This window comes from Gallus gallus, chromosome 18 (assembly GCF_016699485.2).
Source record: "Gallus gallus isolate bGalGal1 chromosome 18, bGalGal1.mat.broiler.GRCg7b, whole genome shotgun sequence".
NCBI lineage: Eukaryota > Metazoa > Chordata > Aves > Galliformes > Phasianidae > Gallus > Gallus gallus.
Genome location: NC_052549.1, coordinates 11,273,823 through 11,294,693, shown reverse-complemented (window position 1 = coordinate 11,294,693; position 20,871 = coordinate 11,273,823). Strand labels below are relative to the sequence as shown.

Here is a 20,871-nt window from a genome sequence, read left to right as displayed (position 1 = left end):
AAAGGTAGGATTTAGTAATTGCTGTTCAGGTTGGAAAAATGGGCAGTGGGAAGTGGTGCTGGGATTAGTTTTATTGGGTGCCTTCGTCCATGACCTGGAGGAGGTAATGAACAGTGAAGTCTTCAATTTTGCTGGTGATGGCTGAGTTTTGTCAAGTAGTCAAATGTGCTGATGCTGAGAAAATCTCACTGCATTTAGGCCTTTGGCTCATAACTGATTCTGTTAATCTGTAAAAACATGAGATGCTAATGGTCTTGCTGACCTCATTAACTGTCAGTGAAGTAGATACATAAATCATTTGCTAGAGTATCTAAAGTGCTTCCTGTGAATAATTCCTTCTGTGTCCTGTCTTCACTTGTGGTTGTTCAGAATTATTTAAAATAGATGAAACTGGCACATGCTTTCCAGGGAATGTAAATTTGAGCCTACACATGCATGGGTTTGCATTCCCTGTCTGTTCTGTGTGAAGCCTCAGAAGTGTCAGATATTTTCTCTAACAAAATTGGGAACGTAGTATGAATCTGAGCTCTTGCTTGTAAGTACTGATACTTCTGTGACTCCGTTTCCCTCACTTGCTCAGATTTGAGTTAAAATTATTAGGGTGGTCACACACTGTGTATGAGACTTGATCGTAGCTGCTTGTCAGTTAAAAAATAAAAAAAACTGAAAAGAATTGCTGGGATCCCCTAATAGTAGCTAAGAGAATGAGAGTCCTAAATGCCTGAAACTCCACTGAAGGCATCAGAGTTCTGCAAAATAATATTTCAGGCAGCTGGGAGTCTGTCTTGCCAACAGATGACAGCAGCTCTGTGTGTGTGGCTGTAAGCCTGGAGAAAACCCAGAGGAGCTGATCTTCTGCCTAAGCCAGAGAAACCTTCTGGCTTTCATCATCTACATCAAACACCTTAAAAAAGCTTCTTTTCTTCTAGAAAACACTGAGGCTGATGTAGAGGCTGCCCCAGGTCAGAATGAAGAAAAATCCCTGCCTGCTGCACCTGTTCCTAGCCCAGTAGCACCAGCACCTGCACCATCCAGGAGAAATCCACCCGGTGGCAAGTCCAGCCTAGTCCTCGGTTAGACCTTTTCTTTCCTGACTGTTTTGAACTTGTGTCTGTTTCTTGCCCACCTCCCCCACCCCCCATGCTTGTGAACTGCACAACTTGAGCCTGACTGTACATCTCCAATTTCTTTCAATTAAAAAGAAGCACTTTATGTACTCCATCTTTTTTTTTTTCTTTTGAGATCAAGGGTTTTTTTCCACTTTTGTCCTGTGTTTTTTCCCTAGATCTGCTGGAAGTTACATGAGTGTTTTCTAGTGATAGACTTGAGGGAAAGCTTTATGAAGTATAGTAGTGTAATTCAAAGGAGAGTAGATTGGTTCTAAGTGTGCTTAGAGGGTTTCTGTACTAAGATTTTTAGAACCCCTTAGCTATACAAGGGTCTGGAGTCCTGGTTAGAGAGGCCAGCAAATGATCAGCAAGAGCGGTCCCTTCTTTCACATGTGAACTTTGGGGATCCAAAAGAATTCATTGTCTGCGTGGGGTGAATGCCTTGAACCCTGCTGTGCCATTTAAAGTGGTTAGTGTACACCATGCTGCCTTTAAAAAAACATTGATACTGGACCAGTACAAAGCAGGGTATGTGCCAAATAGAGGGCTGATGACCAGAGTCACCTGGCCTGAGGCTAGGAGGGGATTTATTCGGACTTTATTCAGTAAAGGTGGATCGTAGAAATAAGTACAAAATTACAGGGCATTTTGTTTTTAGAACTGACTCAATGCTGTGCATGATCATGCTGGTGCTTGACCATGAGGTGAAAATCTCATCCTTCAAAGTGTGTGTTGTAATTTCACGAAGCTGGACTGTTGCTTAAAGTAAATAATATAGAAATTTTGAAGCAATGTTTCCTGTGTGGGTTTTATTTTGTGGGTTCGGTTCTGTGTTGTTCTCAGTTGTGCTGCCCTAATCTGAACAGGGCTGGGGTGGAGCAGAAGAGAAGTGCATGCACCTGAGGGGGGGTTCCATCACATGCTGTCTCCACTGAGAAGTGTCAAACATCTGTTTTCTCAAAGAAGCATGCAGTACAGCTTGATACACGTAATTTGTTTTACCAGGATAGAGGAAATGAAAGTTTCTCCTCACAAAACCAAAATGAACTCCATCACAGCACTGCTAAGTCGGGGCCTGAACTGGCGGAGGTGACTGAAGGCCTGGTGGGAAGGCAGGGCCAGGCCGGGGAGCTCAGGTGTGTGCAATGGAGCGGCTGCACGTCTGTTAGCCTTCCCCCTCCTGAAAAACGGTCTGAAAATGCCCTGACTTCCCGGCGTGATGTGGAGAAGCCCCACCCTCGGGTGCTGCCTCTGTCAAACTGAATTTGTTCTAATGGCCTTTCTTCTCACAGCTGGTAGGGAACGCGGTCTGCCTGTGTGTAAACCACGCCTACCCGTTTCCTGGCCTAGCAGGGGGGGAAAGTAAGTAGTAGTTGTATTTCCTTTGCAAGCCCCACGAGCAGCGGACCCGGTTACATCTCCGCGCTTACTGAGAACTTGGGCACGCCAAGCTGTCGGCTAAAAAGGCGCCCGCTGCGCACAGAGAACCTGCTTGCTAACGGCGCAACCGCCGCACCCCGCCTTAAGGGCAGTCGGCGGTGGGCCCACCCCTGGGCGGGGGATTCCGTCGGCACCGCTCGCCTCAGGGCTGTCCCGCCGCCAGGGGTCGTCCTCGGCCTTCCCCGGCGCGGCGGGGTGTGCGGTGCGGCGGGGCTTTGCCTCGCGCTGCCTCGGCGTGCTGGGCCCGAGCGGAGGAAGCGGCTGCTTCTGGGGGCTGCCCGCCCTTTGCGGGGAGGGTGTGTGGGGACGAGGAGCTCTGGGGGTGAGGCCCGTCGTTCAGCCGCGCCCCGTTGCCTGCACAGCGCTCTGCGGTGGCGGTTTCAGCGTCCCCGCAGCGCCCGGAGCGCTTGTCAAGCAGCGCAGCTCCGCAGCAGGCCGAGGACGGGCGCGGTACGTGAGCCTTCCGCAGCCACGGAGTCCCGGGTCTGCCCCGAGAAGCGAAGCGCGTGGTGGGGAGGCAAACCAGAACAATGTGCAGAAGGCCCGAGGTACACCCTGCTTCTGTGCACATCGCCACTGCTTGAACCCCCATTATGTTTGCAAATAACCGAAGGAATATCAGTGTTATTCACAAGGCAGTTAAAAACGCTGTGAGCCCAGGCTCGTGCTTCCTTCCAGTTACACAGGGTGATCAGACTCAAAGCCAGAGGAGGGGTGGACCCACGCTGTGCCCCTCGCTGTCCCCTGGAAGCCCATCGCTGACTGGAGCCTGCACTGCATGTGTGAATTCTAAGAGGCAACTCACATCCGTTTCCCTTCTGCTCCTTTGCTTCTGCAGCAGTGTGAGAAATGGAGGTACTGGGTCCTGGCAGCACTGTGATCCACGATTGCTGAGGCTTGAAATGTGCAGGAACTTGGTTCACACTCATCCTGTTGGTTCCCAGTCCTGAGGTGTGCCAGTGCCATAATCAAACACCTGGTTTGGATCCTCATACAGATCACTGGGCGCACAAAGCTGTTATCTTACTACTTGTTACTAATTGGGCTTCCTAAGGAAGTCAGGTTTACGTATTCATGTCTGTCTCCCTCTTCAGTAACTTCTAGATGTCTGGGCTGTTTCAGGTGCATTTGGCAGAACAGTAATTTTGTGAAAATTTGAAGCTCCTGTGCAGACACTGAGCGAGCTGATGGCCCTCACTTCAAAGTGGGTGCAGTGGTGCATGGCGCTCTTGGGGCTGTGCAGGGAAACAGAATCTGAAGCTTTCCAGAAGCTGAAAGGATGGGGTCAACCAGGGCCCTGCTAGGGGCAGTCTGTTATAATGCAAAGTCAGCTGCTCTTGTTAGACATCTCAAGTCCTCCCCAGCTTTCTGGAAGGTTGTTCTGCATGCATTTAATTTTTCTAGAGTTGTTCCTCATGTTTGCTGTTGATGAAGAGAAACTATAAAAGACAAGCAGCTGGCTTTTGCATTTTTAAGCTCACTCTGATGTGTTTTGAGCTGTGTGAAGGTGGATGGGAAGGAAGCAAAACTCTGAAACTTGCAGGCATGCAGCGTTGTCTTTCAGGAAGCACTGTGGTAAAGGGCCAAACTGTGTTATGTTTTTAGGCAGCCACCCTGGCTTTTGGGTTACCTTTTGCATGATTGGCTGATAATGAAAGGAGAGCAAGGTGGTATCAACTTCCAGCCCACGTGTTAGTGAGAGCAGGCAGAGGCTGGGCTGCAAGTGTTGTAGAGAAATATTTACGAGCTTACACAAAACCATTTACACAACAGTTAAGTTAATGTTTTATTAAGAGAAAGCTTTACTTGTGAACCTGAGTGCCATAAACCCTTTTTCTACCTGCACCTTTCTCACCAGTGGTAGTGAGAGAAATACAGCTTTCTACTTCCAGACTTACAGGATAGCTATCACCTGTTCTATGGCATGATGATAAGACTATATATTTAGTACCAAAGGTATGCAGTAGGATTGCAAATTACCAGGGCAGGGAAACGCCCTTCTGCAGGAAGGATGAAGTTTGGGTCATTTCAAAGTCATTTGAGTTGACAGTGGAAAGCTGTGGCAAAATCAGCCAGGAACTGGAAGTGATACAAGCTGAACAATAACCTAAGCAGAAAAAGTAACTGCTAGAAAGGGTTATACTTGCAAGCTGGTGCTGAGCTGCACACAGCAACCTGCTGTCCAACAGCCATGACCTTTTTTATTTAAAATATTTGCTTCCAGTTTCAGCTGCATTCTTGGCCTGTTACGGTGCTGTACTGTCCTCTTCAATAGTAACTAAAATCCAATGCTAGTCTAACCAATTTCCTTCTTTACTGTTCTCATCATGCTCTTGACCTACTGAGCATTAGGTGGAGACCTGAGAAAACAGGGAGGCGTCCCTCTAACAGCTCCAAGCTGCTCTGACAGCTTCAGTCCTTAGGGAGAGGAATCCCTACTGCTGTGTGTTTGCTTAGGTTCTTGGCCTCTTCCACCTGCAGAGGCGTGCAGTAATCCTCCAGGAACACCGTTGCCAGGTTGCTTAGCCTTCTGCTGGCTGAGAGAGAGAAGCGAAGCATGCATTCCACCACTGGGAGAGGTGTGGTCTGCTGGCACGACTGTGGTGTTGTCAAATACATGAGAGTTGTGACTGCTGACATGACTGTCTCTTCGTTGGAGCTGGAGAGGCAATTTATTATGGGCTCTACTCCACTGGCCTCCAGGATATAGTCCTTATTAGTTTTATCCAGGCACAGGTTGCAAAGACCACCTGAAATGGCAAAAAAGGCACCTGATACATGCAAGACAAATTCTTTCTGCACCCTTATCCAGACACACTCCACACTCTTAAGGGCAGCAGCCTGAGTGCATTCCATATCTTTGTATTTACTGATACCAACACAGCTTGGTCCTAACCCGTGAGATGCTTGCACTGCGTTGTCCTCAGGTGGCCGCTTGATCTTTCCTTTTTGTAAGACAACACGCAAATACTTTTCCCAAGTGGTAACAGGAAAACCAGCCTTCGAGATGCTAAGAATCATACCATGGATTTTTAATCGTCCTACTAACCTTTTTTTCCCAACTCAGTGCAGTAATGGCAATTATTTCCTTAAATGCAACTGCACAGATAGGCCCCTTTTCTAGAGTACCGGTTGATATTTGGCAGTCCCTGCTTTCTAGCACAGACAAACGCTTCCTGGTTTTGTGAGAATTGGAAACCTTCAAATGCTCTTCAGTAAGTGTTGTCTTGATTCTTCCCTGAGATGTGCCAACAGGGCACTCCTGCACGTCCTCAGAGGGCACCACGCAGCTGCACTCCACATGTGCCACAGAACGCAGCTCCCGCCTCACAGCGCCAGCAGCTGTAAGAAACCTTTCTGTTGTTTTTAATTTTCCCCAGTTTATTTCAGATGTTTTAGAGGAACAGAAAAAGACACATAAATGCACTCAGGCGCTGTCCTTACCCATAGCAAATTCCACGAGGGTCTCGTTGTCCTCTGTCAGCATGTCGAGGAACAGGTCTGGCACCTGGAGCTGCCGCAGATACTCGTAGTTCTTGGGGTCATAGGCGAAGTTGGCCAGGTTGGCCAGCACCTGCTGCTTGGCCTCTGCAAGGGGAAGCACGGCATGAAACAAGGGACGGCGGTATGTGCCACTGGGACACAGGAGATCTTTGCTGGATGGAGACTTCGCTTTTATACTCAGGGTTACCTAGGCTGTCTGTCACCTGGAACTCAGTGACAAGGGCCTGCAGATACTCCAACCTCCCCAGCTCCATCCCGAGCTCTGAGAACTAGAACCTGGCGATCAGGCGCGACCAGTCTGCGCCGCCGGCGAAGTGCAAACCGTGACACTCCGCCAGCTCCCGGCAGCCATTTTGTGGGCGTTGCTCTCAGGCGGCCGTCGCCGCCATTTTGTAGGCGTTGCTCTCAGGCGGCCGTCGCCGCCATTTTGTGGGCGTTGCTCTCAGGCGGCCGTCGCCGCCATTTTGTAGGCGTTGCTCTCAGGCGGCCGTCGCCGCCATTTTGTGGGCGTTGCGGCTCCTGGCCGCGGCGTGGGAGGGCCGGGGCAGTTTCCGCGTGGGGCGGCCAGGTGGGGGGCGGCTCGGGGTGCTGAGGTGTACGTTGCTCATACGTGCCAATAAGTGAAATCACATCTCACTGTTACGCTCTGTATTTGGCAAACACGTATTTTTAACATTTCTCTCCTTTGTTCTGCAAAGATGCTCACCTTTCCTCACTACCTGGTTGTTTGCCCCCCAGGCTTGCACGTTTACACACCTGTGTATGCTTTTGTGCCCGTGAACTCAGAGCTGCAGACGCAGAAGTGCTGTGGAAAGCAGGGGAGGGCAGTGCTGCTGGTCTTGGTGGGGACTGGGACTCCCAGCTGGGGAAGGACAATGAAAAGAGGTATTTTTGTGGAGTGGGGAGGCAACAATGAAGCCAAGAAAAGGAAGAAATTAGCGAAAGGCAGCAGATATTTCCAGCTTGTTTGCACAACAGTCTGATGTGAGGACAAAGCAGTGCTATCTTTATGACGGCAGTTGCCATGAAGCTGCTGATGAGCTCCACGAGCAGCGCCAGATGTGTTTGTGTGGAGGAAATGCAGGTAGAGGTGCACGAACATCACACATGGGTGAGCTTAGTAGGGATTGCCATTTCTTTTGTTGAAGCAATTAAATAGAATCATAGAACCTTGGAATCATTGAGGTTTGAAAAGGCTTCCAGCCAGCTCTTCACCCTTAGCAAAGAGTGCAGCTGTCCAATTGGATACAGGTTCTTCTGCAGGTGAGGTGGGAAACAGTACACTGATGTTACAGCGTTCTGCATTGACCAAAGAACCCCCGATTTTCATTCAAAGGAAACTGGACATGGTCTGATCCACCAAATGCATGGCCTCAGGGACAGGCAGGCTGGGCTGGTAGTAGCTCCTATCACACAGTGAGCTGTCTGCATGTGTCTGCCTTAAACAGAAGGATGAGGAAAGAAGCTGCACTGACTGCAGCAGTGCTCTCAGTGTTGCAGTGCTGTGGGAAGACAGGGCAAGTTAAAGTCAAGGTATTTATTTCTACCTGCTATAAAAGTTCAGGCCAAGCCTGTGCTAGTAACTTCAACTACTAAAAAAATTATAGTGAATGCATATATATATGTGAATGTACGTGTATATACATAAAAAGAAGTAACAAAGGTTCTACAAGTTACTTCAGTTTAAAATGTTGCCATATTAGCAGATGTAATGTAGGCCTTTGTAAATTTAAGTGTTAGTGTACTTTATGCCACATCTGTCATTACTAATATGTATTAGGGTGGAGTACTAATAATCTCACTAATATGTGAGAAGGGCAGAGAAGAGAGGGCAAATGCAGACAAGGAAACCAACAGAAAGTGCTGGAGGATAGTGGGATTGACTAATAAGGGGAGAAAAGCATTGTATTTCAGGAGGAAGAATGCAGCGATGAGTTCACAGGTACTGTATTTGTGGTCAGTCAGTATGATTTTGCAAGCACCAAACCAGTAGGAACTTTGTCCCCTGCAGTGATTTCACTGTGAGCAGTGTTTAGAGACAGCCCATGCCCACGCTGATTGGGTGATGCATCCCTGAAAACTGTACTCTGCAGGTCATGCTATTCAGCATGTGGCAAGAGGCAGCCCGGAGGAGAGGAGCACCGGTACTCACCTTTCTGCAAACTGCTTGCTCTGTTCCTTCTAGATTGTATCTTGTTTTGAGTTTAATCCAAGCTGGTTAAGAGATGTGAGGAACATTTTGCATTTAATTTAAGCTGTCTCATAGAGAAGAGTTTGGTAACATTCCCCAGGTCTGTGGTCTGCAGTTTTTCTGTAAGAGTTGGAGGCTGTGCTAGTACTGCTTACATGACCTGTGCATGCATCTGATGGTTGTTGTGTGCTGCATTGCTGCAGGAAGTTTGTCCTGGTCATTACAGAAAGATCACTTGGCAGCAGGCAGTGTTGGCTGAGGCATGCAGCCCTCTTGCTCAGACTGTTTGCTTGGGTGATGTGGATCATATTTAATCATCTCACTGCTCTGTCCATGTTGCACAGATAGGGCGAGCATAGCTGTGGTATTTACAGCTTTAGGGGGAATCTAATGACAGTGGTGCCCATTGATAGCTCAACAAAGTTAGAATTTGGTCAATTTCAAGTTTTGGTAGGTGTGTCTCTTTTCTTGCGGTTACCAGCCAGGTCTGCAAATTATGCCAAACTCTTCATTTAAGTGATTTTGCAGTTCTGAGGTGTTTTAGAGTATGTAAGTTTACCATGACCTTTTTGGTTTTTGTTTTGTTTTGTTTTGTTTGTTTGTTTGTTTTTTTAATTAAACTTTTCCAAGATTTACATTGGCAGACTATCTAAGTCTTATAAGGTTCACAATCTTGCAGTATCTCAAATGAACTTCCTGGTGAATGTTTCATAGCAGTAAGGAAAGGTGCTTGTTGCAAAATATGTTTAGCTTGCAAAGTTAACGATACGTTTAATGACAGAGGGAGCAGGAAAGAGTATGAGGGGACTGGGTGAGGGTTATTTATCTCCTGCCATTTCTTCTTGCTCTGCTGGCTCTCAGAGGTTTGTAACCTGGCGGAAGCATTAGTGTTTGTTCATCATTAAGTCCAGGGTTAATTCACTGTAGTTGTTAAAAACAGCTCCTTCAAAGAGTGGTGGTAATTAAGCTGTGCTTGCCTTATGTATTGGGACAACCATAAAGTAATGGCAAGAACTTCTTTTATTTTTCTTCTGGGCCTCAAGATTCTTAAAGACTGAGTATTAATGTCCTGAGGGGAAATATTTATTATCCTGCAGCATGCTCAGTATGCCCAGTGCCTTCAATTACGCATTACAGAGCTCCTGCCCAAGGCAGCTGGGAGTTCAGGCTGGAAAGAGAGGCAGGAGAGGCGTTAAACAGGAGGGGAGGGAGCTAGTTTTCTCTATTATGGCAGTTCAGTCGCATTATTTACATGTCGAAACACAGCTTAAAGTGCTATCTGTTCTCCATCTGAGATTTGTTTCTAACCTGTGGATTCTAAAGGTATGTGTAAATAACCAGGGGAGATAACCCTGTTTTCAGGCAGCTTAAGTTCTGTAAGGTTGTTAGGAAGTCCTTAGTAAACAAGATGAAAAAAAGTGAAAAGGATTGATTTGTGTACTGTTTGTCTTCCCAGAAACCTCTCAGCCTCTGCATAAGACTCCAATGACCCTAGCAGTGAGTCTGAGAGTATCAAAGATCAGCTCTATAAAACACTCTCATAAGTCCCCATCCTATGTTATCTTGCACTGCTGTGTACAGCTAGGAAATAATTAAAACAGAATTCTTTGCCATAGTGTAGGAGGAGCTGACCTCTGTGTGTCAGCTCAGTTGGTGAGTACCTGTTATTCCCCATGTCTTGCAAATATACATTAGATATTTATTTGTTTGCTTATGGGCAAGCTAGGGATAAAGCATTGCAGACAGTGCTGGTGCTGGAGATTCTGTTACTCCTTCAGTTAAACTTTGTTTTCTGGGATAAATTCTGGCAGGCAGTAGCTGACATCTTATCTTGCTGTTTTGTCTAGGACTTTTGTAGCAGTGGGAGGATTTGGGACAATGTAATGCCCCATTTCTGGAAGAAAATGGGAAGGGAATATAAGAGGGAACAGAATTTCAAATTTAAGAATTACATAAAGGGAAAGTGTCAGTCTGTTCAGCTGCTTAACTGTTTTATTTGTAATGACTAGAAGAGGCTTGAGACTTGATCCGTCTGCATCGGTTTGTTTTGATAGAGGAGGAAACCCCATCTTTTCCCTGGAAGAATTGCAGTTGCTTCAGTAAGCTGAGGGACCGCCAATCCCTGTTTACTTTGTAGTTATGGGACATAACTACATCTTCCAAAGTAGTAAACACAGGACTAGAGAGTAGATTTGTATCTCTCTCACTACTAATCTTTTTGAAGTAGATGCTTATCAGGAATTGCAAAGCACACTGGTTCAGTAACAGTAAAATACTACTTAGAGATACCTCTGAGTCGAGGGAGCAGAATCTCTTCCAAAGGGCTGACACCTCTCCAGCCCTAAAGAATAGCTGTGAAGCTGTTAGTCTTGGAAGGCCTTGGAGTGAGTTTTCCAGTGGCTTCATCTGGGGGTGTTTTGTCTGGAATCCATAGCTCAAATGAAAACTGTGGTTTTACTGCTAAGAATTTGATACAGAGGTTCTCAAGATTAAGCACTAAAGTTGATTTGGAAACTGCTGTTTCACCTGCAGAACTTAACGCTATTACTTCTTCCATTTCACTGACATCTTTTGGGTGTTCTAGAATGTGGAGCAATCTTCAGCTGCAGTGCTTTGTGAGATGTCTGCTCAGATCAGGAGGAACAGGAAATAGTTTGCAGTTCAACAGAGGGGGTTCAAAGGCTGATGCAACTCTCATGTTATTGCTTACAAGTGTAACTCCTAGGAGTGTGTTGGGAAAGGCCTCTTATAGTCAAAAGACTGTGTGGATGTGAGGGTTAACACCAATTTTTCCTACTGTATTTTGTCCCCTCAGATTTCTGTTTAATATCTAAGTTATGCTTGAGCATAATATCGTCAATAATGAAAGTGCTGGTGTGAGTCTGAGGCTAAAGAACTGAATTCATTTCCACAAGGGGGAACTCCAATGGTGTTGAATTTGGCCTATACATGGATGTTTACCTACATTCTGTGTTGCTCCCCTGTGTTGTTCTGCACCCCCCCTCCCGCCCCCCCCCCCCAAAAAAAAAAAAAAAAAAAAAAAAAGAATTGGTCCCAGTTAATGCTGGAAAGAGATGTATTTATAGAAGCCATTAATCTCTTTTTATGATACATCAGGAAGCACTTGAGATACTACTAATTATATACAGCAGACACTGTAAGGTTTCAGTCCTTCTGTTTTTGTTGCTCTGGCATGGAACTTTTGAAGCTTACCAGCATCTATACCTGGTAGAAAAAATATTGTAGAAAAAATATTTGGTCTTTGTAGAATCCTGCCTGAGTTGTGTGACTCATCTGGCAGCCTCCGTATTGTGTTTGGAGATGTGGGAAATAACAACACGCTTCCAGTCAAAAGTGCTTGTCTTATTTCCCCCTCCTCAGCATGGGAGGCTACCAGGAAAGTTCATATAAGTCTGCACCAAAACTGTGTGTTCAGAGTAGGCGAGTAATAGTTATGCAAGAACTAGCATTGTGCATAGCCATCAGTAATTATTTACCAGTGTTAATGAGAGAAATGTGTATATGAAATTCCAGTGACTTCAGAAAGGCACCAACTTAAATCAATTGGCTCAACATTACTTTTATTTCTCAGAGCTGGTTGCCATGGCTGTTGTCACAGTTCTGCCTGTCCTTTAGCTGGCACTATGTTGCTCGCATGGAGTCTGACACAGCCCCACCGAGTGGATGTGCAGGGAGGAAGGGTGACGGCTGTGGGATGCAGACACTTGTTTTCTCATCTGTCATCAGGGCTGGGTCTCGTGTGGGTTTGTACAGCCGCATAATTGTTATTTATTCTCATATGCTTGTGATGTGCACAACTGCTAGAGTGGGTTGACTTTCTGACTGTGATTCGTTTGGCGTTTCATTGTATATGGTGGACCTGTCTGGAGGTACTTTTGAGGTGTCTTTCAATTTGTTTTTTTTTTCCAGAGCACAGAAGCTGAGCACCATGAATAATGAAGCTGATATCAGGAAGAAACTTGAGGTGTAGAAGACATAGCGGAAATCACTGGTTATATCCACCAGGAGACCTGAAATGAAAACCACAGCTTGGTTAAAGAGAGATACGTGGTAAAGGCAACTGTAATGACATTTATATAAATGTTAAATCTAACCAGTTCAGGAAAATGCCCTGTACAAAAGATAAGCATTCATAAATGAGTTAAGATCTGTTCTCCAGATTCTAAAGCTTGTCTGTAGTCATTTCTCAGGCAGTGTTTCTGTTTCTGTGAAAAGTATTTTCCAGTCCACAGAGAAATCCGGAAACGAAGGAAATTGTAACCTTTTTTTTACTCATCATTTTTTTACTCATTGATTTTTTTACTCATCAGAGGACCTCTGTGTCACTGCCACTTTCTGGGTTTGGGAACAAGTGACGTTAGTACAACCCAGGTCAGAAATCAGCAAATAAATAAAGAAATCTTTCCAAGACTGACATGTTTGAGCCTCTATACTGAAAACTCATAACAGTGTGAGAAAATTTCACAGCACAGTGGGCATTATAACTAACTTTGAGTGCCTCAATGCAAAACATTTAGAAGAATGATATGTCAAGTGAGTATTTTAACACTAACTAGAGATAGAAGGGCAAAAATTATTCAGGTAAAATATATGATGCCTCCTCAGCAGGTTGCTCATTTATATATAGAAACATTGGAGATTTTTGATCTCCAACAAGAAATTGAGCTTATCTTGCTGTAGTTTGTTTCAATAGAATCACAGAATGGTTTGGATTGGAAGGGACCTTTAGGATCTAGTCCCAGCCCCCTGCTGTAGGCAGGGACACTTCCCTCTACCAGGTTGCTCACAGCCCTGTCCAGCCTGGACTTGAATACTTCCAGGGAGTTCCAGTATCTCACCACCTGCACAGTAAAGAATTTCTTTCTGATATCTAGTCTAAATCTACCCTACTCCAGTTTAAGACCATTTCCCCTCATCCTGTCGCTACATGCCCCTATAAAAAGTCCCTCCCCAGCTTTCCTGTAGGCCCCTTCCGTATTGGAAGCCTGCTATAGGATCTCCTCAGAGCCTTCTCTTCTCCAGGCTGAATATTCCCAGCTCTCAGTTTTGCCCATCTGCCAGAGACATCCAAGACTTTTTCTGCACTTTGAGAAAAGCAACTAACACGTTTTGCCTAGGAATGACAGGACATATAGTGCACATGATCCCATTCTTGGGAAAAGATACTTGCTTTCCTGCTGGATGGGACACAATTCAGTGCCTGGGGAAGAGAACTAAAACCAGTAAAGGATTCACACTCAGGTTTGAACTTTGTCAGTCTTTTGAATTTGCTGCTGTACTGCAGGAGCAGGTACTTCTTGGACAAGTCATTCAGTGGTTTTTGGAGTAAACTGTGAAATCTGCGAGTAATTTATTAGATTTGAGGCCATAACTAGTTTCCTTTCTTGCCTCTAGAGAAAAGTGAATACACTCCAGAACCAGGAATAACAATGAGTAGAAGGAGCTTTTACTATAAGCCTCTTCAATTATGTAGAGCTGGTAGTACTTCTGATCACTGTAGATGTATGGATGTTTGCAATTTCTTGAGACTTCATAGATAAATCAGTGCATACTAGGAAAGCAGTGAGAGTTTTATGACAGCACAATCCTACTACTGTAATTCCTCTCTGTGCTCTGCCACTCAGAGGGAAAGGAGTTCTCATTGCTGTCATGCCTATTGAAGCTGCCTGCCAACTGTGCAACTTTTTCACTGTCTGCTGTTGCTTCAGAGACACTTGGGCAGCTACAGAAATTATCCTTGTTCAGCTGTGAGAAGGGCATTCCTTTCTGACTCTCCCTTTCATATTGCTCCGTCTGCATAACTCAGCTGCCTGCATGGACTTGGAAACTCATTCATTTCTCTTCAATATGCTCCCAAACACTTGTCATCAGTGTCTAAAAACCTTGTTTTTATCCAATCTGCTTTAATAGCTTTTCTCACCAGTCAGAGGGGGTCCAATGAGGAGAGTGATGCTTTCCAGGATGGTGAAGAGCCCTAGAGCACTTGAGAACCTGTCCATCTCCACCACATCCATCAGCACCTGGAATGTGAGGGCCCCGATGCCACTCATGGCTATACTGAGGATGACGCAGTAGAAGATGAGCATGCTGAATTTGGCTGAGATGACACAAATGAAATTGCTGAGCCCACAGAGGAGCACGGCCAGGCTGTACAGGTAGATGCGTCTCCCTGTGAAGATTGTTTGTCCTGACAGCAGCCCTGTCAGAGGGCGTATGAAGATGTTGATGAATCCAATAATGGAGATGAGGAGGGCTGCCCTGCGTTCATCCACCCCATTCTGGATGGCATAAGGTACAAGATAGACATGGGGTAACACAAACCCCATCATCATCCATGTCACTCCAATTGTGTAAATCTGGTACCCTTTGTTTTGACAGAAGATATCAAAAGCCAGGTACTTCTGGAGTGCCTGGAAACATGCGATCTTCCTGGTTTGTTCCTGGAGCTTTAGGTGAGGAGAAGATGCTCCATTGGACAGCTGAACCTCTTCTGCTCTTCTCCCTGGCTCCTCTTCTGGACTGGGAAACTGCAGTAGTGATCCCAGTGCAAACTTCACTGGTCTCATAACAGCTCCACAAACACAACAGTTCAACAGTATTCCTCCAAAGATGAGAAAAGTATTTCTCCAGCCCATCTCATCCAGCAGGTATTGAGAAAGAAGTGGCCACAATGTCAAACCAATAGAGACACCAGTGGATGCCATGGCATTGGCCAGCGTTCGCCACCGCACAAAGTAGTAGCCCAGTGCAGTCACTCCTGCCTGGAAGCTGAAGCATGACCCCAGACCTAAAGATATAAGAACGAAAGAGAAAACAGCATATGATCTCTCTGCAGTGTCTTACAAGGTAAAAGAGCCCAAAACCCTGGTGTACCCACAGATGACTTCATCACAGCCCTCAGTGATTAATGATCAGTTATCCCGAATGAGGGGCAAAGAAGGATGTTGTGTATACTTTAAATTCCCCGTATTCTCAGGAGTACTGAATACACTGCTCTAAGCTGATGTTTGGGCCACACTGCCATGCCCATGATTGTTCTGAAATTCTCAGGAACAATTACCAGGACTTGGTTTTATACTGCATTCAGCAGGCAGAGTTGCTTTCCTGACACTTTCATCAGGTTTCAGGGAGTTAATTATTGTTCATCTCTGTGCTGTACACAGAGCTTAGCTTGCAAGAGTCAACAGGTTTGGTCCCAAAGTGATCTGGCTTCACAAATTAATTTCTCTTTGTTAGAAAAATAGTGTGGGTTGAAAAACAATTACATAGGAGAAATATTTGGAAAGGAAAAGTTACCATCTGTTACTTCTGTTCAAAACCAACATAATATTTGGTTAGAGAAAGATAACTCACATCTCCCCAGACTGGGAGTGGTGAAGTCCATGCCCAGGGAATTTGTGAAGGATGTTATCCCAACATTGCACTTCAAGATGGAAAAAAATCCTCTCTTCAAAGGCAAAAGGCTGTGAAGCTCCTAAGGAGAACAGATATCTTTGCTCTCCATGTCACCCTCAGAGACCCGTAGCCTTTTCCAGGGAGAAGCATGTTGATATGAGCTGACTGGGTGGGGTGTGTGTTAAAGGGGTGTGAAGGGCAAATCTATCCAGCATGCAGTTCCTACTGAGCTGTGGGGCTTTAATTTATTCTATTTCACAGCTAAGTGAAAAATGAGAGTGCTTAGTCCAGACTTTTAACACTTCCCAGTGCAGTAGCTGGGTTTTGCTGCTGTTCCTTGTACTTACCAGTGACGAGGCCAGCTGTTAGGTAAAGCTGGCTGAGGGACTTGCAGAAGGAGCTGGACACCATGCCCACACTGCTGAGCAGCCCTCCCACCATGACAGCAAACCTGCAGCCAAAGCGCTTCACAAGGATGCTGCACAGAGGCCCTGGGAGAAGTCAGAGAAATAAAATAAAAAGGAAGCCATTAGGGAGGAAAGAATTGTTTTGTGGGTGCTAGAATGTTGCAGTTATCAAACAATTTAGGCTAGAGAGCCTGCAGATTGTCCCAGCAGTGAAATTTAAGGAAGGAACCAGAAGTAGAAAATGCATTCCCTGATTGTCCGAAGAGCTTGGTCAGCTTGTTAGTTGAAGGAAGTTCACCTGTGGTCTGCTTGGGTTTTGGCCATGAAATAGGATTCCTAAGCTTCCCTGTGATTGGTAGTAGGTAAAAATCTTGGAAATCTGTTCTCACATTGTATCAGTTCTACAGATAATTTGGAAAAGGATAGGACCTGAATTTCCATGCCTCTGAGTAAGAGATGCTGAACAGGGTGTTATTTCTGCTCATATATTTTCACTCTCATTTCACTGTGTTTTTCAAATATTCAGCCACAAAAGACTGTAAATTGTCCTTGCTGTCCTGCTGCATAGGTGAAATTCCCTGCAAGAGAGGGCAGATTGACTATGGAACAGATCAAGAATGGGAGAAAAAGAGGGACTGTCCTTGAGGGGGACAATTTGAAAATTGCTAGAGAGGCATATGCATGTTTGCATTGGAATCAGTCTAAGCTTCAGGCGGTGATATCCAAGCTCCAGCTTATGGAGCTGTCTTGAAAGTCATCTCTCCATGAAAACAGTACAATGTTGTTGTCAGTACAGCTCTTTCCAAATGTCTGTCTTAGCATACCTGGCCAGAGTGGGTAGGCACAACAACCCAAGCCTCCATGCAGTCTGTGCACATCCCTGCTCTTGCTCCAACCCCACAAGACCTAGGTGTTCCTGGTGGAGCAGAAATGTGGGTCTTGTGCACGTGTGTTGTTTGCAGGCTTTTCTAAGTAGTTTTGCTATTTCATCAGCAAAACCGATGGGCAGATAGACATGGAGGCATGTGATTAAGGTTAGTTGGTTCTTTAATTTTCATGGGCTGTTCATTGGTGAGTTCTGTGAGAGTGGGGTAAATTACAAGGTTGCTAATGTCATGGATTTTGGGAGAGGATGAGAATAGTTCAGACCTGCAGGCTGCCAATGGGAAATGTTTCTCTGCACGTTCTGGTAGAGGAGGCTTTGATGGCAGCTTCATTTTGTGTTTCTACCACAATCCGCTTTCCAGGGTTTTTCCCCCTCCTAACACTTAATATTGTGTAAGCAAATTCAAAAAGACTGCGAGCTTCAGAATTAGGAATCAGTCAGTGTGGGGAAAATAACCTGTGCAATATTTGTGACCTAAAACAAGACTTGGTTTGAAATAAAATCCGCATAATCAAGCAAGCAGTTGGACGTTATGAACATTAGGACTATAGCTGTGTGTATTTTGATCAGCTTGGGAGATTTTCACCTTGGACTTCGACTGGCCTTTGGAAAAGTATTCATCAAGCTCAGCAAACTAGTGACTGCATTATTTTCCAACAAAACTGCTGCATTTGTACTACTGTGAGTCTGGAGAATTATATTTGCGATGCCCTTACAAATTCTGTTAGTGCATGTGATCACCACGAGGCTATTCTTTCCTTGTGTAATTAATCCCTTTTGGATCTATATTGGCTGTCTTTATATTAACTTCCACTGCGGTCCCAGCCTCCCACAAAACAATTACTTCATTATTGAAGATAGAATTGATGTTTCCTTACAGATGCTGCCAGACTTGTCTTTCCTAGGCATGCTGGGACTGAGCTGCTTTTCGGACCATGCCCAGGGCCACTGGCTTCTGTTCTTTTCCTTCCCACTAACAGCAACCAGACCACAGGTCATGCCCAGCAGCTTCCCAAGTCAAACAGCCACGGCACTGCTCTGTTTCTGTTGAACTTCAGTGCCGATTCCTTCTGTAGCTGATTTGCCTGAGGTCTTTCCTTCTATGCCTTGCAAGTCTGGGCCCAGCTGCTTCTGCTAAGGTGCAAACTCTTTCCCCCATGTCCAGCTCTTAGCCAAGTACTGCACAGTGAGACCTAACCTGCTGCAGCCATCACATCAGTATGACTCAGGGTTCTGCTTTTTTTTCCCCCCATACTGCTGTGTCACCTTTCAGCAATATTGGAAGAGGGCAAGTATGAACTAAGGGAAGCAGCTCAGGTACATGGGAGTTATACACTTTGCTAGATGGAGTTCACATGGACTGTTTATCCCACAAGCATGGGAGCTGCATGAGGAGGAGACAGCAGCAGCATGAACAGTTTACTGGGAAGCCCTCGAGCTGCTGGGTGTGTTTACTCTCCTATGCAGAAATATCAGTCTGGATGGAGCTCTAGGTGCCCTGTTCTGTGCAACTCCCACATTTTCTTTGGGGAAGGAAAAGTGCTTAGTGTTCCTGGGGTGATTCGCTCCCTTGTCCGCAAAGCAGCACCCTCCGTCCACCCCCTTCAGCTCCAGGGTGCTGCTTAGCCCAAGTTCTGCATTAAGCCAGCTGTGCAGTACCTGCTTGCTGCACGCCGTGCCACTACCCAAGGAGTTGCTCTCAGTCCTGAGCCTCAGCTGGTGGCCTGGGGGAGGAGAGCTGGCATGTGAAAGGGCATGGAAGAAAGTACCCAAGATCCAGCACTACCTGCCAGATTATTTAAAAATAACTGTGAAAAAGAACTAAGTTCTCATTGTTCTGGAGAAGCTGGGCTGAGAAAGAGATTCACCTTCCTTGATTTGGTTATCTCTTAAGAGTGGTGGATGGGAACTTGGTATCTGCAGACTCTTGGTGCTGGGCTCTGTGGACATGGAAGTAGCTGGGAGGTGCCTTGCACTGCCAAGCACCCTGCCCAGACCTCCCTGTCCCTTCCTCCTCAGGGAAATGCTGAGTACCCTCGCAAGGCCCTGTGTCCACTCTGGAGCCACAGGAGGCAGCGGAGGGCATCCCTACGGCCTCTACTTACCACCTGCGTGCAGCACAGCAACCATGATGGAGGGGAACCACGACGTCTCGCTGTTGGTGGCCTGGAACTCATGCTGGAGGTCAGTGAAGAAGACGCCGATGCAGGAGGGGAAGCCCAGCGTTAGCCCCTGCAGCACCACTGCGGCCACCAGGACCATCCATGCCCATCCCTGGTCCTGGACTTTGGCAGCTCCCCGTGCTGCTGCTCCTCCTTGGGCCATGGCTTCCTTCTGCTCGCAGGCAGCCTGCTGGAGAAGGGAGTGTAGCTACCATGCAGCCCTCAGCCCAGGGAACGGACCTATGGAGACAAGGGCTGCGGGTATTCCCTGCGCTCGGAGGCACCAGCGTGTCCCAAGCCCTTGGCAGTGCACACTCTGGACTTCTTGCTCTGCATTTCTTCCAGGACCTCCCTTCCTTCTCTCTGCAGGATCCTGGCAGATTGCTCGAGAAATGACTGCCTTCCCCTTTTATATTGCACAAGACAGTGAGTGCAGCCAGGTACAGAACGGGACCACACCTCCCTTGAGGTATGAACTGGCCTTACCCAGTTCTGCCCTTATTCTCCCTTTCACCTGCTTTCATCATACAGAGTCCCCTTGCTGGCAATTGCTAAGGTCACCAAGTCCTCACACTGAGAGGAGTGAGCAAAAAACTGTGCAAATGCCAAGAAAAATAGAAACATAAAGCTTGCCTGTGGCAGCATACAGTTGTACTGCGCATACAGTTCAAATCACTAGTGTTGAAAAAACATTTTAGAAGTCACTGATTAATTAGTATCCAGCGATCTCAGATATGCTTTTGCTTCATCTCTGTTTAGGTCTGGAGCTGCTTCTGAGAGATCCCAGGTTTGCTTTCTGTGAGATCAGCAGCATGAAACAACGAGAGCATTTCACATGAATAAAGGCACAAAACAAATCTTTGGCATCTGGACAAGCTCAGGAAAAGTGCCCATAAGGTTTGCACCGCACAGTATTTATTTAGCACTCGACTAATGTCCTTCCCCTACAACAATAGCTACAAGTGAGTGTTGCGTGCAGCTTTAAAAATGAATAATAACTTGTTCTTGCTCATTATTTCAAGCTCGCCATGGCAACACGCTCAGAATCAGTTCCATACCTGGGGCTGGACCAGGCCTGGCGATGCGAGGGGCTGAAGCGCAGCGCAGGTGGCTCATCGTGGCGTGCTGGGTGCTTCTGCTTCAGCAGTGCCCAAAAGCTCTGATGAAGTCTTTTGCAACGTTAACCTCAGCATCATTCTGTAAACAGGGCTGCTGTGCCGGCTGGCTTGCGGCCAGGGAAAAAAGGGCTGCAAGCAGAGGGGGCCCGTGGGAAGGGGCTCTCACATGCAAATCATGGTGGTGGTGCTCAGCACACTTTAATCCTTTGTTCACTTTAGCTGGGTGCAGATAATGCAACTAATTCAAGTGCTTGTCTCTCTGGTGTGAATTTGCTGGATGACAGCCTAAAACCTCTCCCCGGCAACAGCAAACCCAAAAAAAAAAAGGCAGAAGCATAGCTCCTCTCTGTTGCCAGCCACCCTGTCCAATGTCTGAGCGTGTCCAGCAGTAGATTTCTGCAGCTCAGGCTCACTGGGGAGAGCAGAGCCGGGGGTCACACACTTGCCATGGCTTTTGCCTGCCGCTGGCTGCAGGGCAGCGTATCCCCACAGCCTCTGAACCTTTGGCATCAGCCACGCCTCAGGCTGCGAGCAGCTCCAGGATGCACAGCCGGCTGCCAGGTGGCCTCTCACTGCTTTCTGCCTGTGTGGAATGAAGGCAGTGGGTTTGTTCAGCACTCAGCTGGCCATGCCCACTG

General features: G+C 46.5%; 3 protein-coding genes across 11 annotated transcripts in view; 1 reads left to right on the top strand and 2 right to left on the bottom strand.

Moving 5' to 3' along the window:
* HN1 (hematological and neurological expressed 1) overlaps window positions 1-20,871 on the top strand; it is a 40,128-nt gene that overhangs the window by 8,303 nt on the left and 10,954 nt on the right. The window contains exons 5-8 of one of the 6 annotated variants that reach the window (XM_040649520.2): window positions 930-1,073; window positions 12,175-12,315; window positions 14,176-15,111; window positions 18,973-20,012. In XM_040649520.2, the coding sequence (XP_040505454.1) occupies window positions 930-1,073; window positions 12,175-12,188 (158 nt within the window). In that variant the 3' untranslated portion in view covers window positions 12,189-12,315; window positions 14,176-15,111; window positions 18,973-20,012. Of the gene's footprint in view, window positions 1-929; window positions 1,904-12,174; window positions 12,677-14,175; window positions 15,112-18,972; window positions 20,013-20,871 lie in introns of those variants that run through there. The other 5 variants (XM_040649521.2, NM_001389422.1, NM_001389423.1 and 2 more) reach the window with 5 other exon arrangements.
* On the bottom strand, window positions 4,323-6,423 carry ARMC7 (armadillo repeat containing 7). 2 transcript variants are annotated; one of them, XM_015295399.4, is made up of 3 exons: window positions 6,241-6,423; window positions 5,994-6,137; window positions 4,323-5,891 (listed from the first exon to the last, which is right to left on the bottom strand). In XM_015295399.4, exons 1-3 carry the CDS (start codon window positions 6,305-6,307, stop codon window positions 5,560-5,562), a joined length of 543 nt encoding a protein of 180 aa, XP_015150885.2. In that variant the 5' UTR covers window positions 6,308-6,423; the 3' UTR covers window positions 4,323-5,559. The 2 variants fall into 2 exon arrangements, with proteins under 2 accessions (XP_015150885.2, NP_001264930.1); NM_001278001.2 differs by having other exon boundaries at window positions 4,323-5,299.
* Window positions 11,303-20,252, bottom strand: SLC16A5 (solute carrier family 16 member 5). 3 transcript variants are annotated; one of them, XM_046902254.1, is made up of 5 exons: window positions 20,174-20,252; window positions 19,059-19,355; window positions 16,008-16,151; window positions 14,186-15,052; window positions 11,303-12,275 (listed from the first exon to the last, which is right to left on the bottom strand). In XM_046902254.1, exons 2-5 carry the CDS (start codon window positions 19,276-19,278, stop codon window positions 12,040-12,042), a joined length of 1,467 nt encoding a protein of 488 aa, XP_046758210.1. In that variant the 5' UTR covers window positions 19,279-19,355; window positions 20,174-20,252; the 3' UTR covers window positions 11,303-12,039. The 3 variants fall into 3 exon arrangements, with proteins under 3 accessions (XP_046758210.1, XP_046758211.1, XP_024997563.2); XM_046902255.1 differs by having other exon boundaries at window positions 19,059-19,305; XM_025141795.3 differs by lacking the exon at window positions 20,174-20,252 and having other exon boundaries at window positions 19,059-19,502.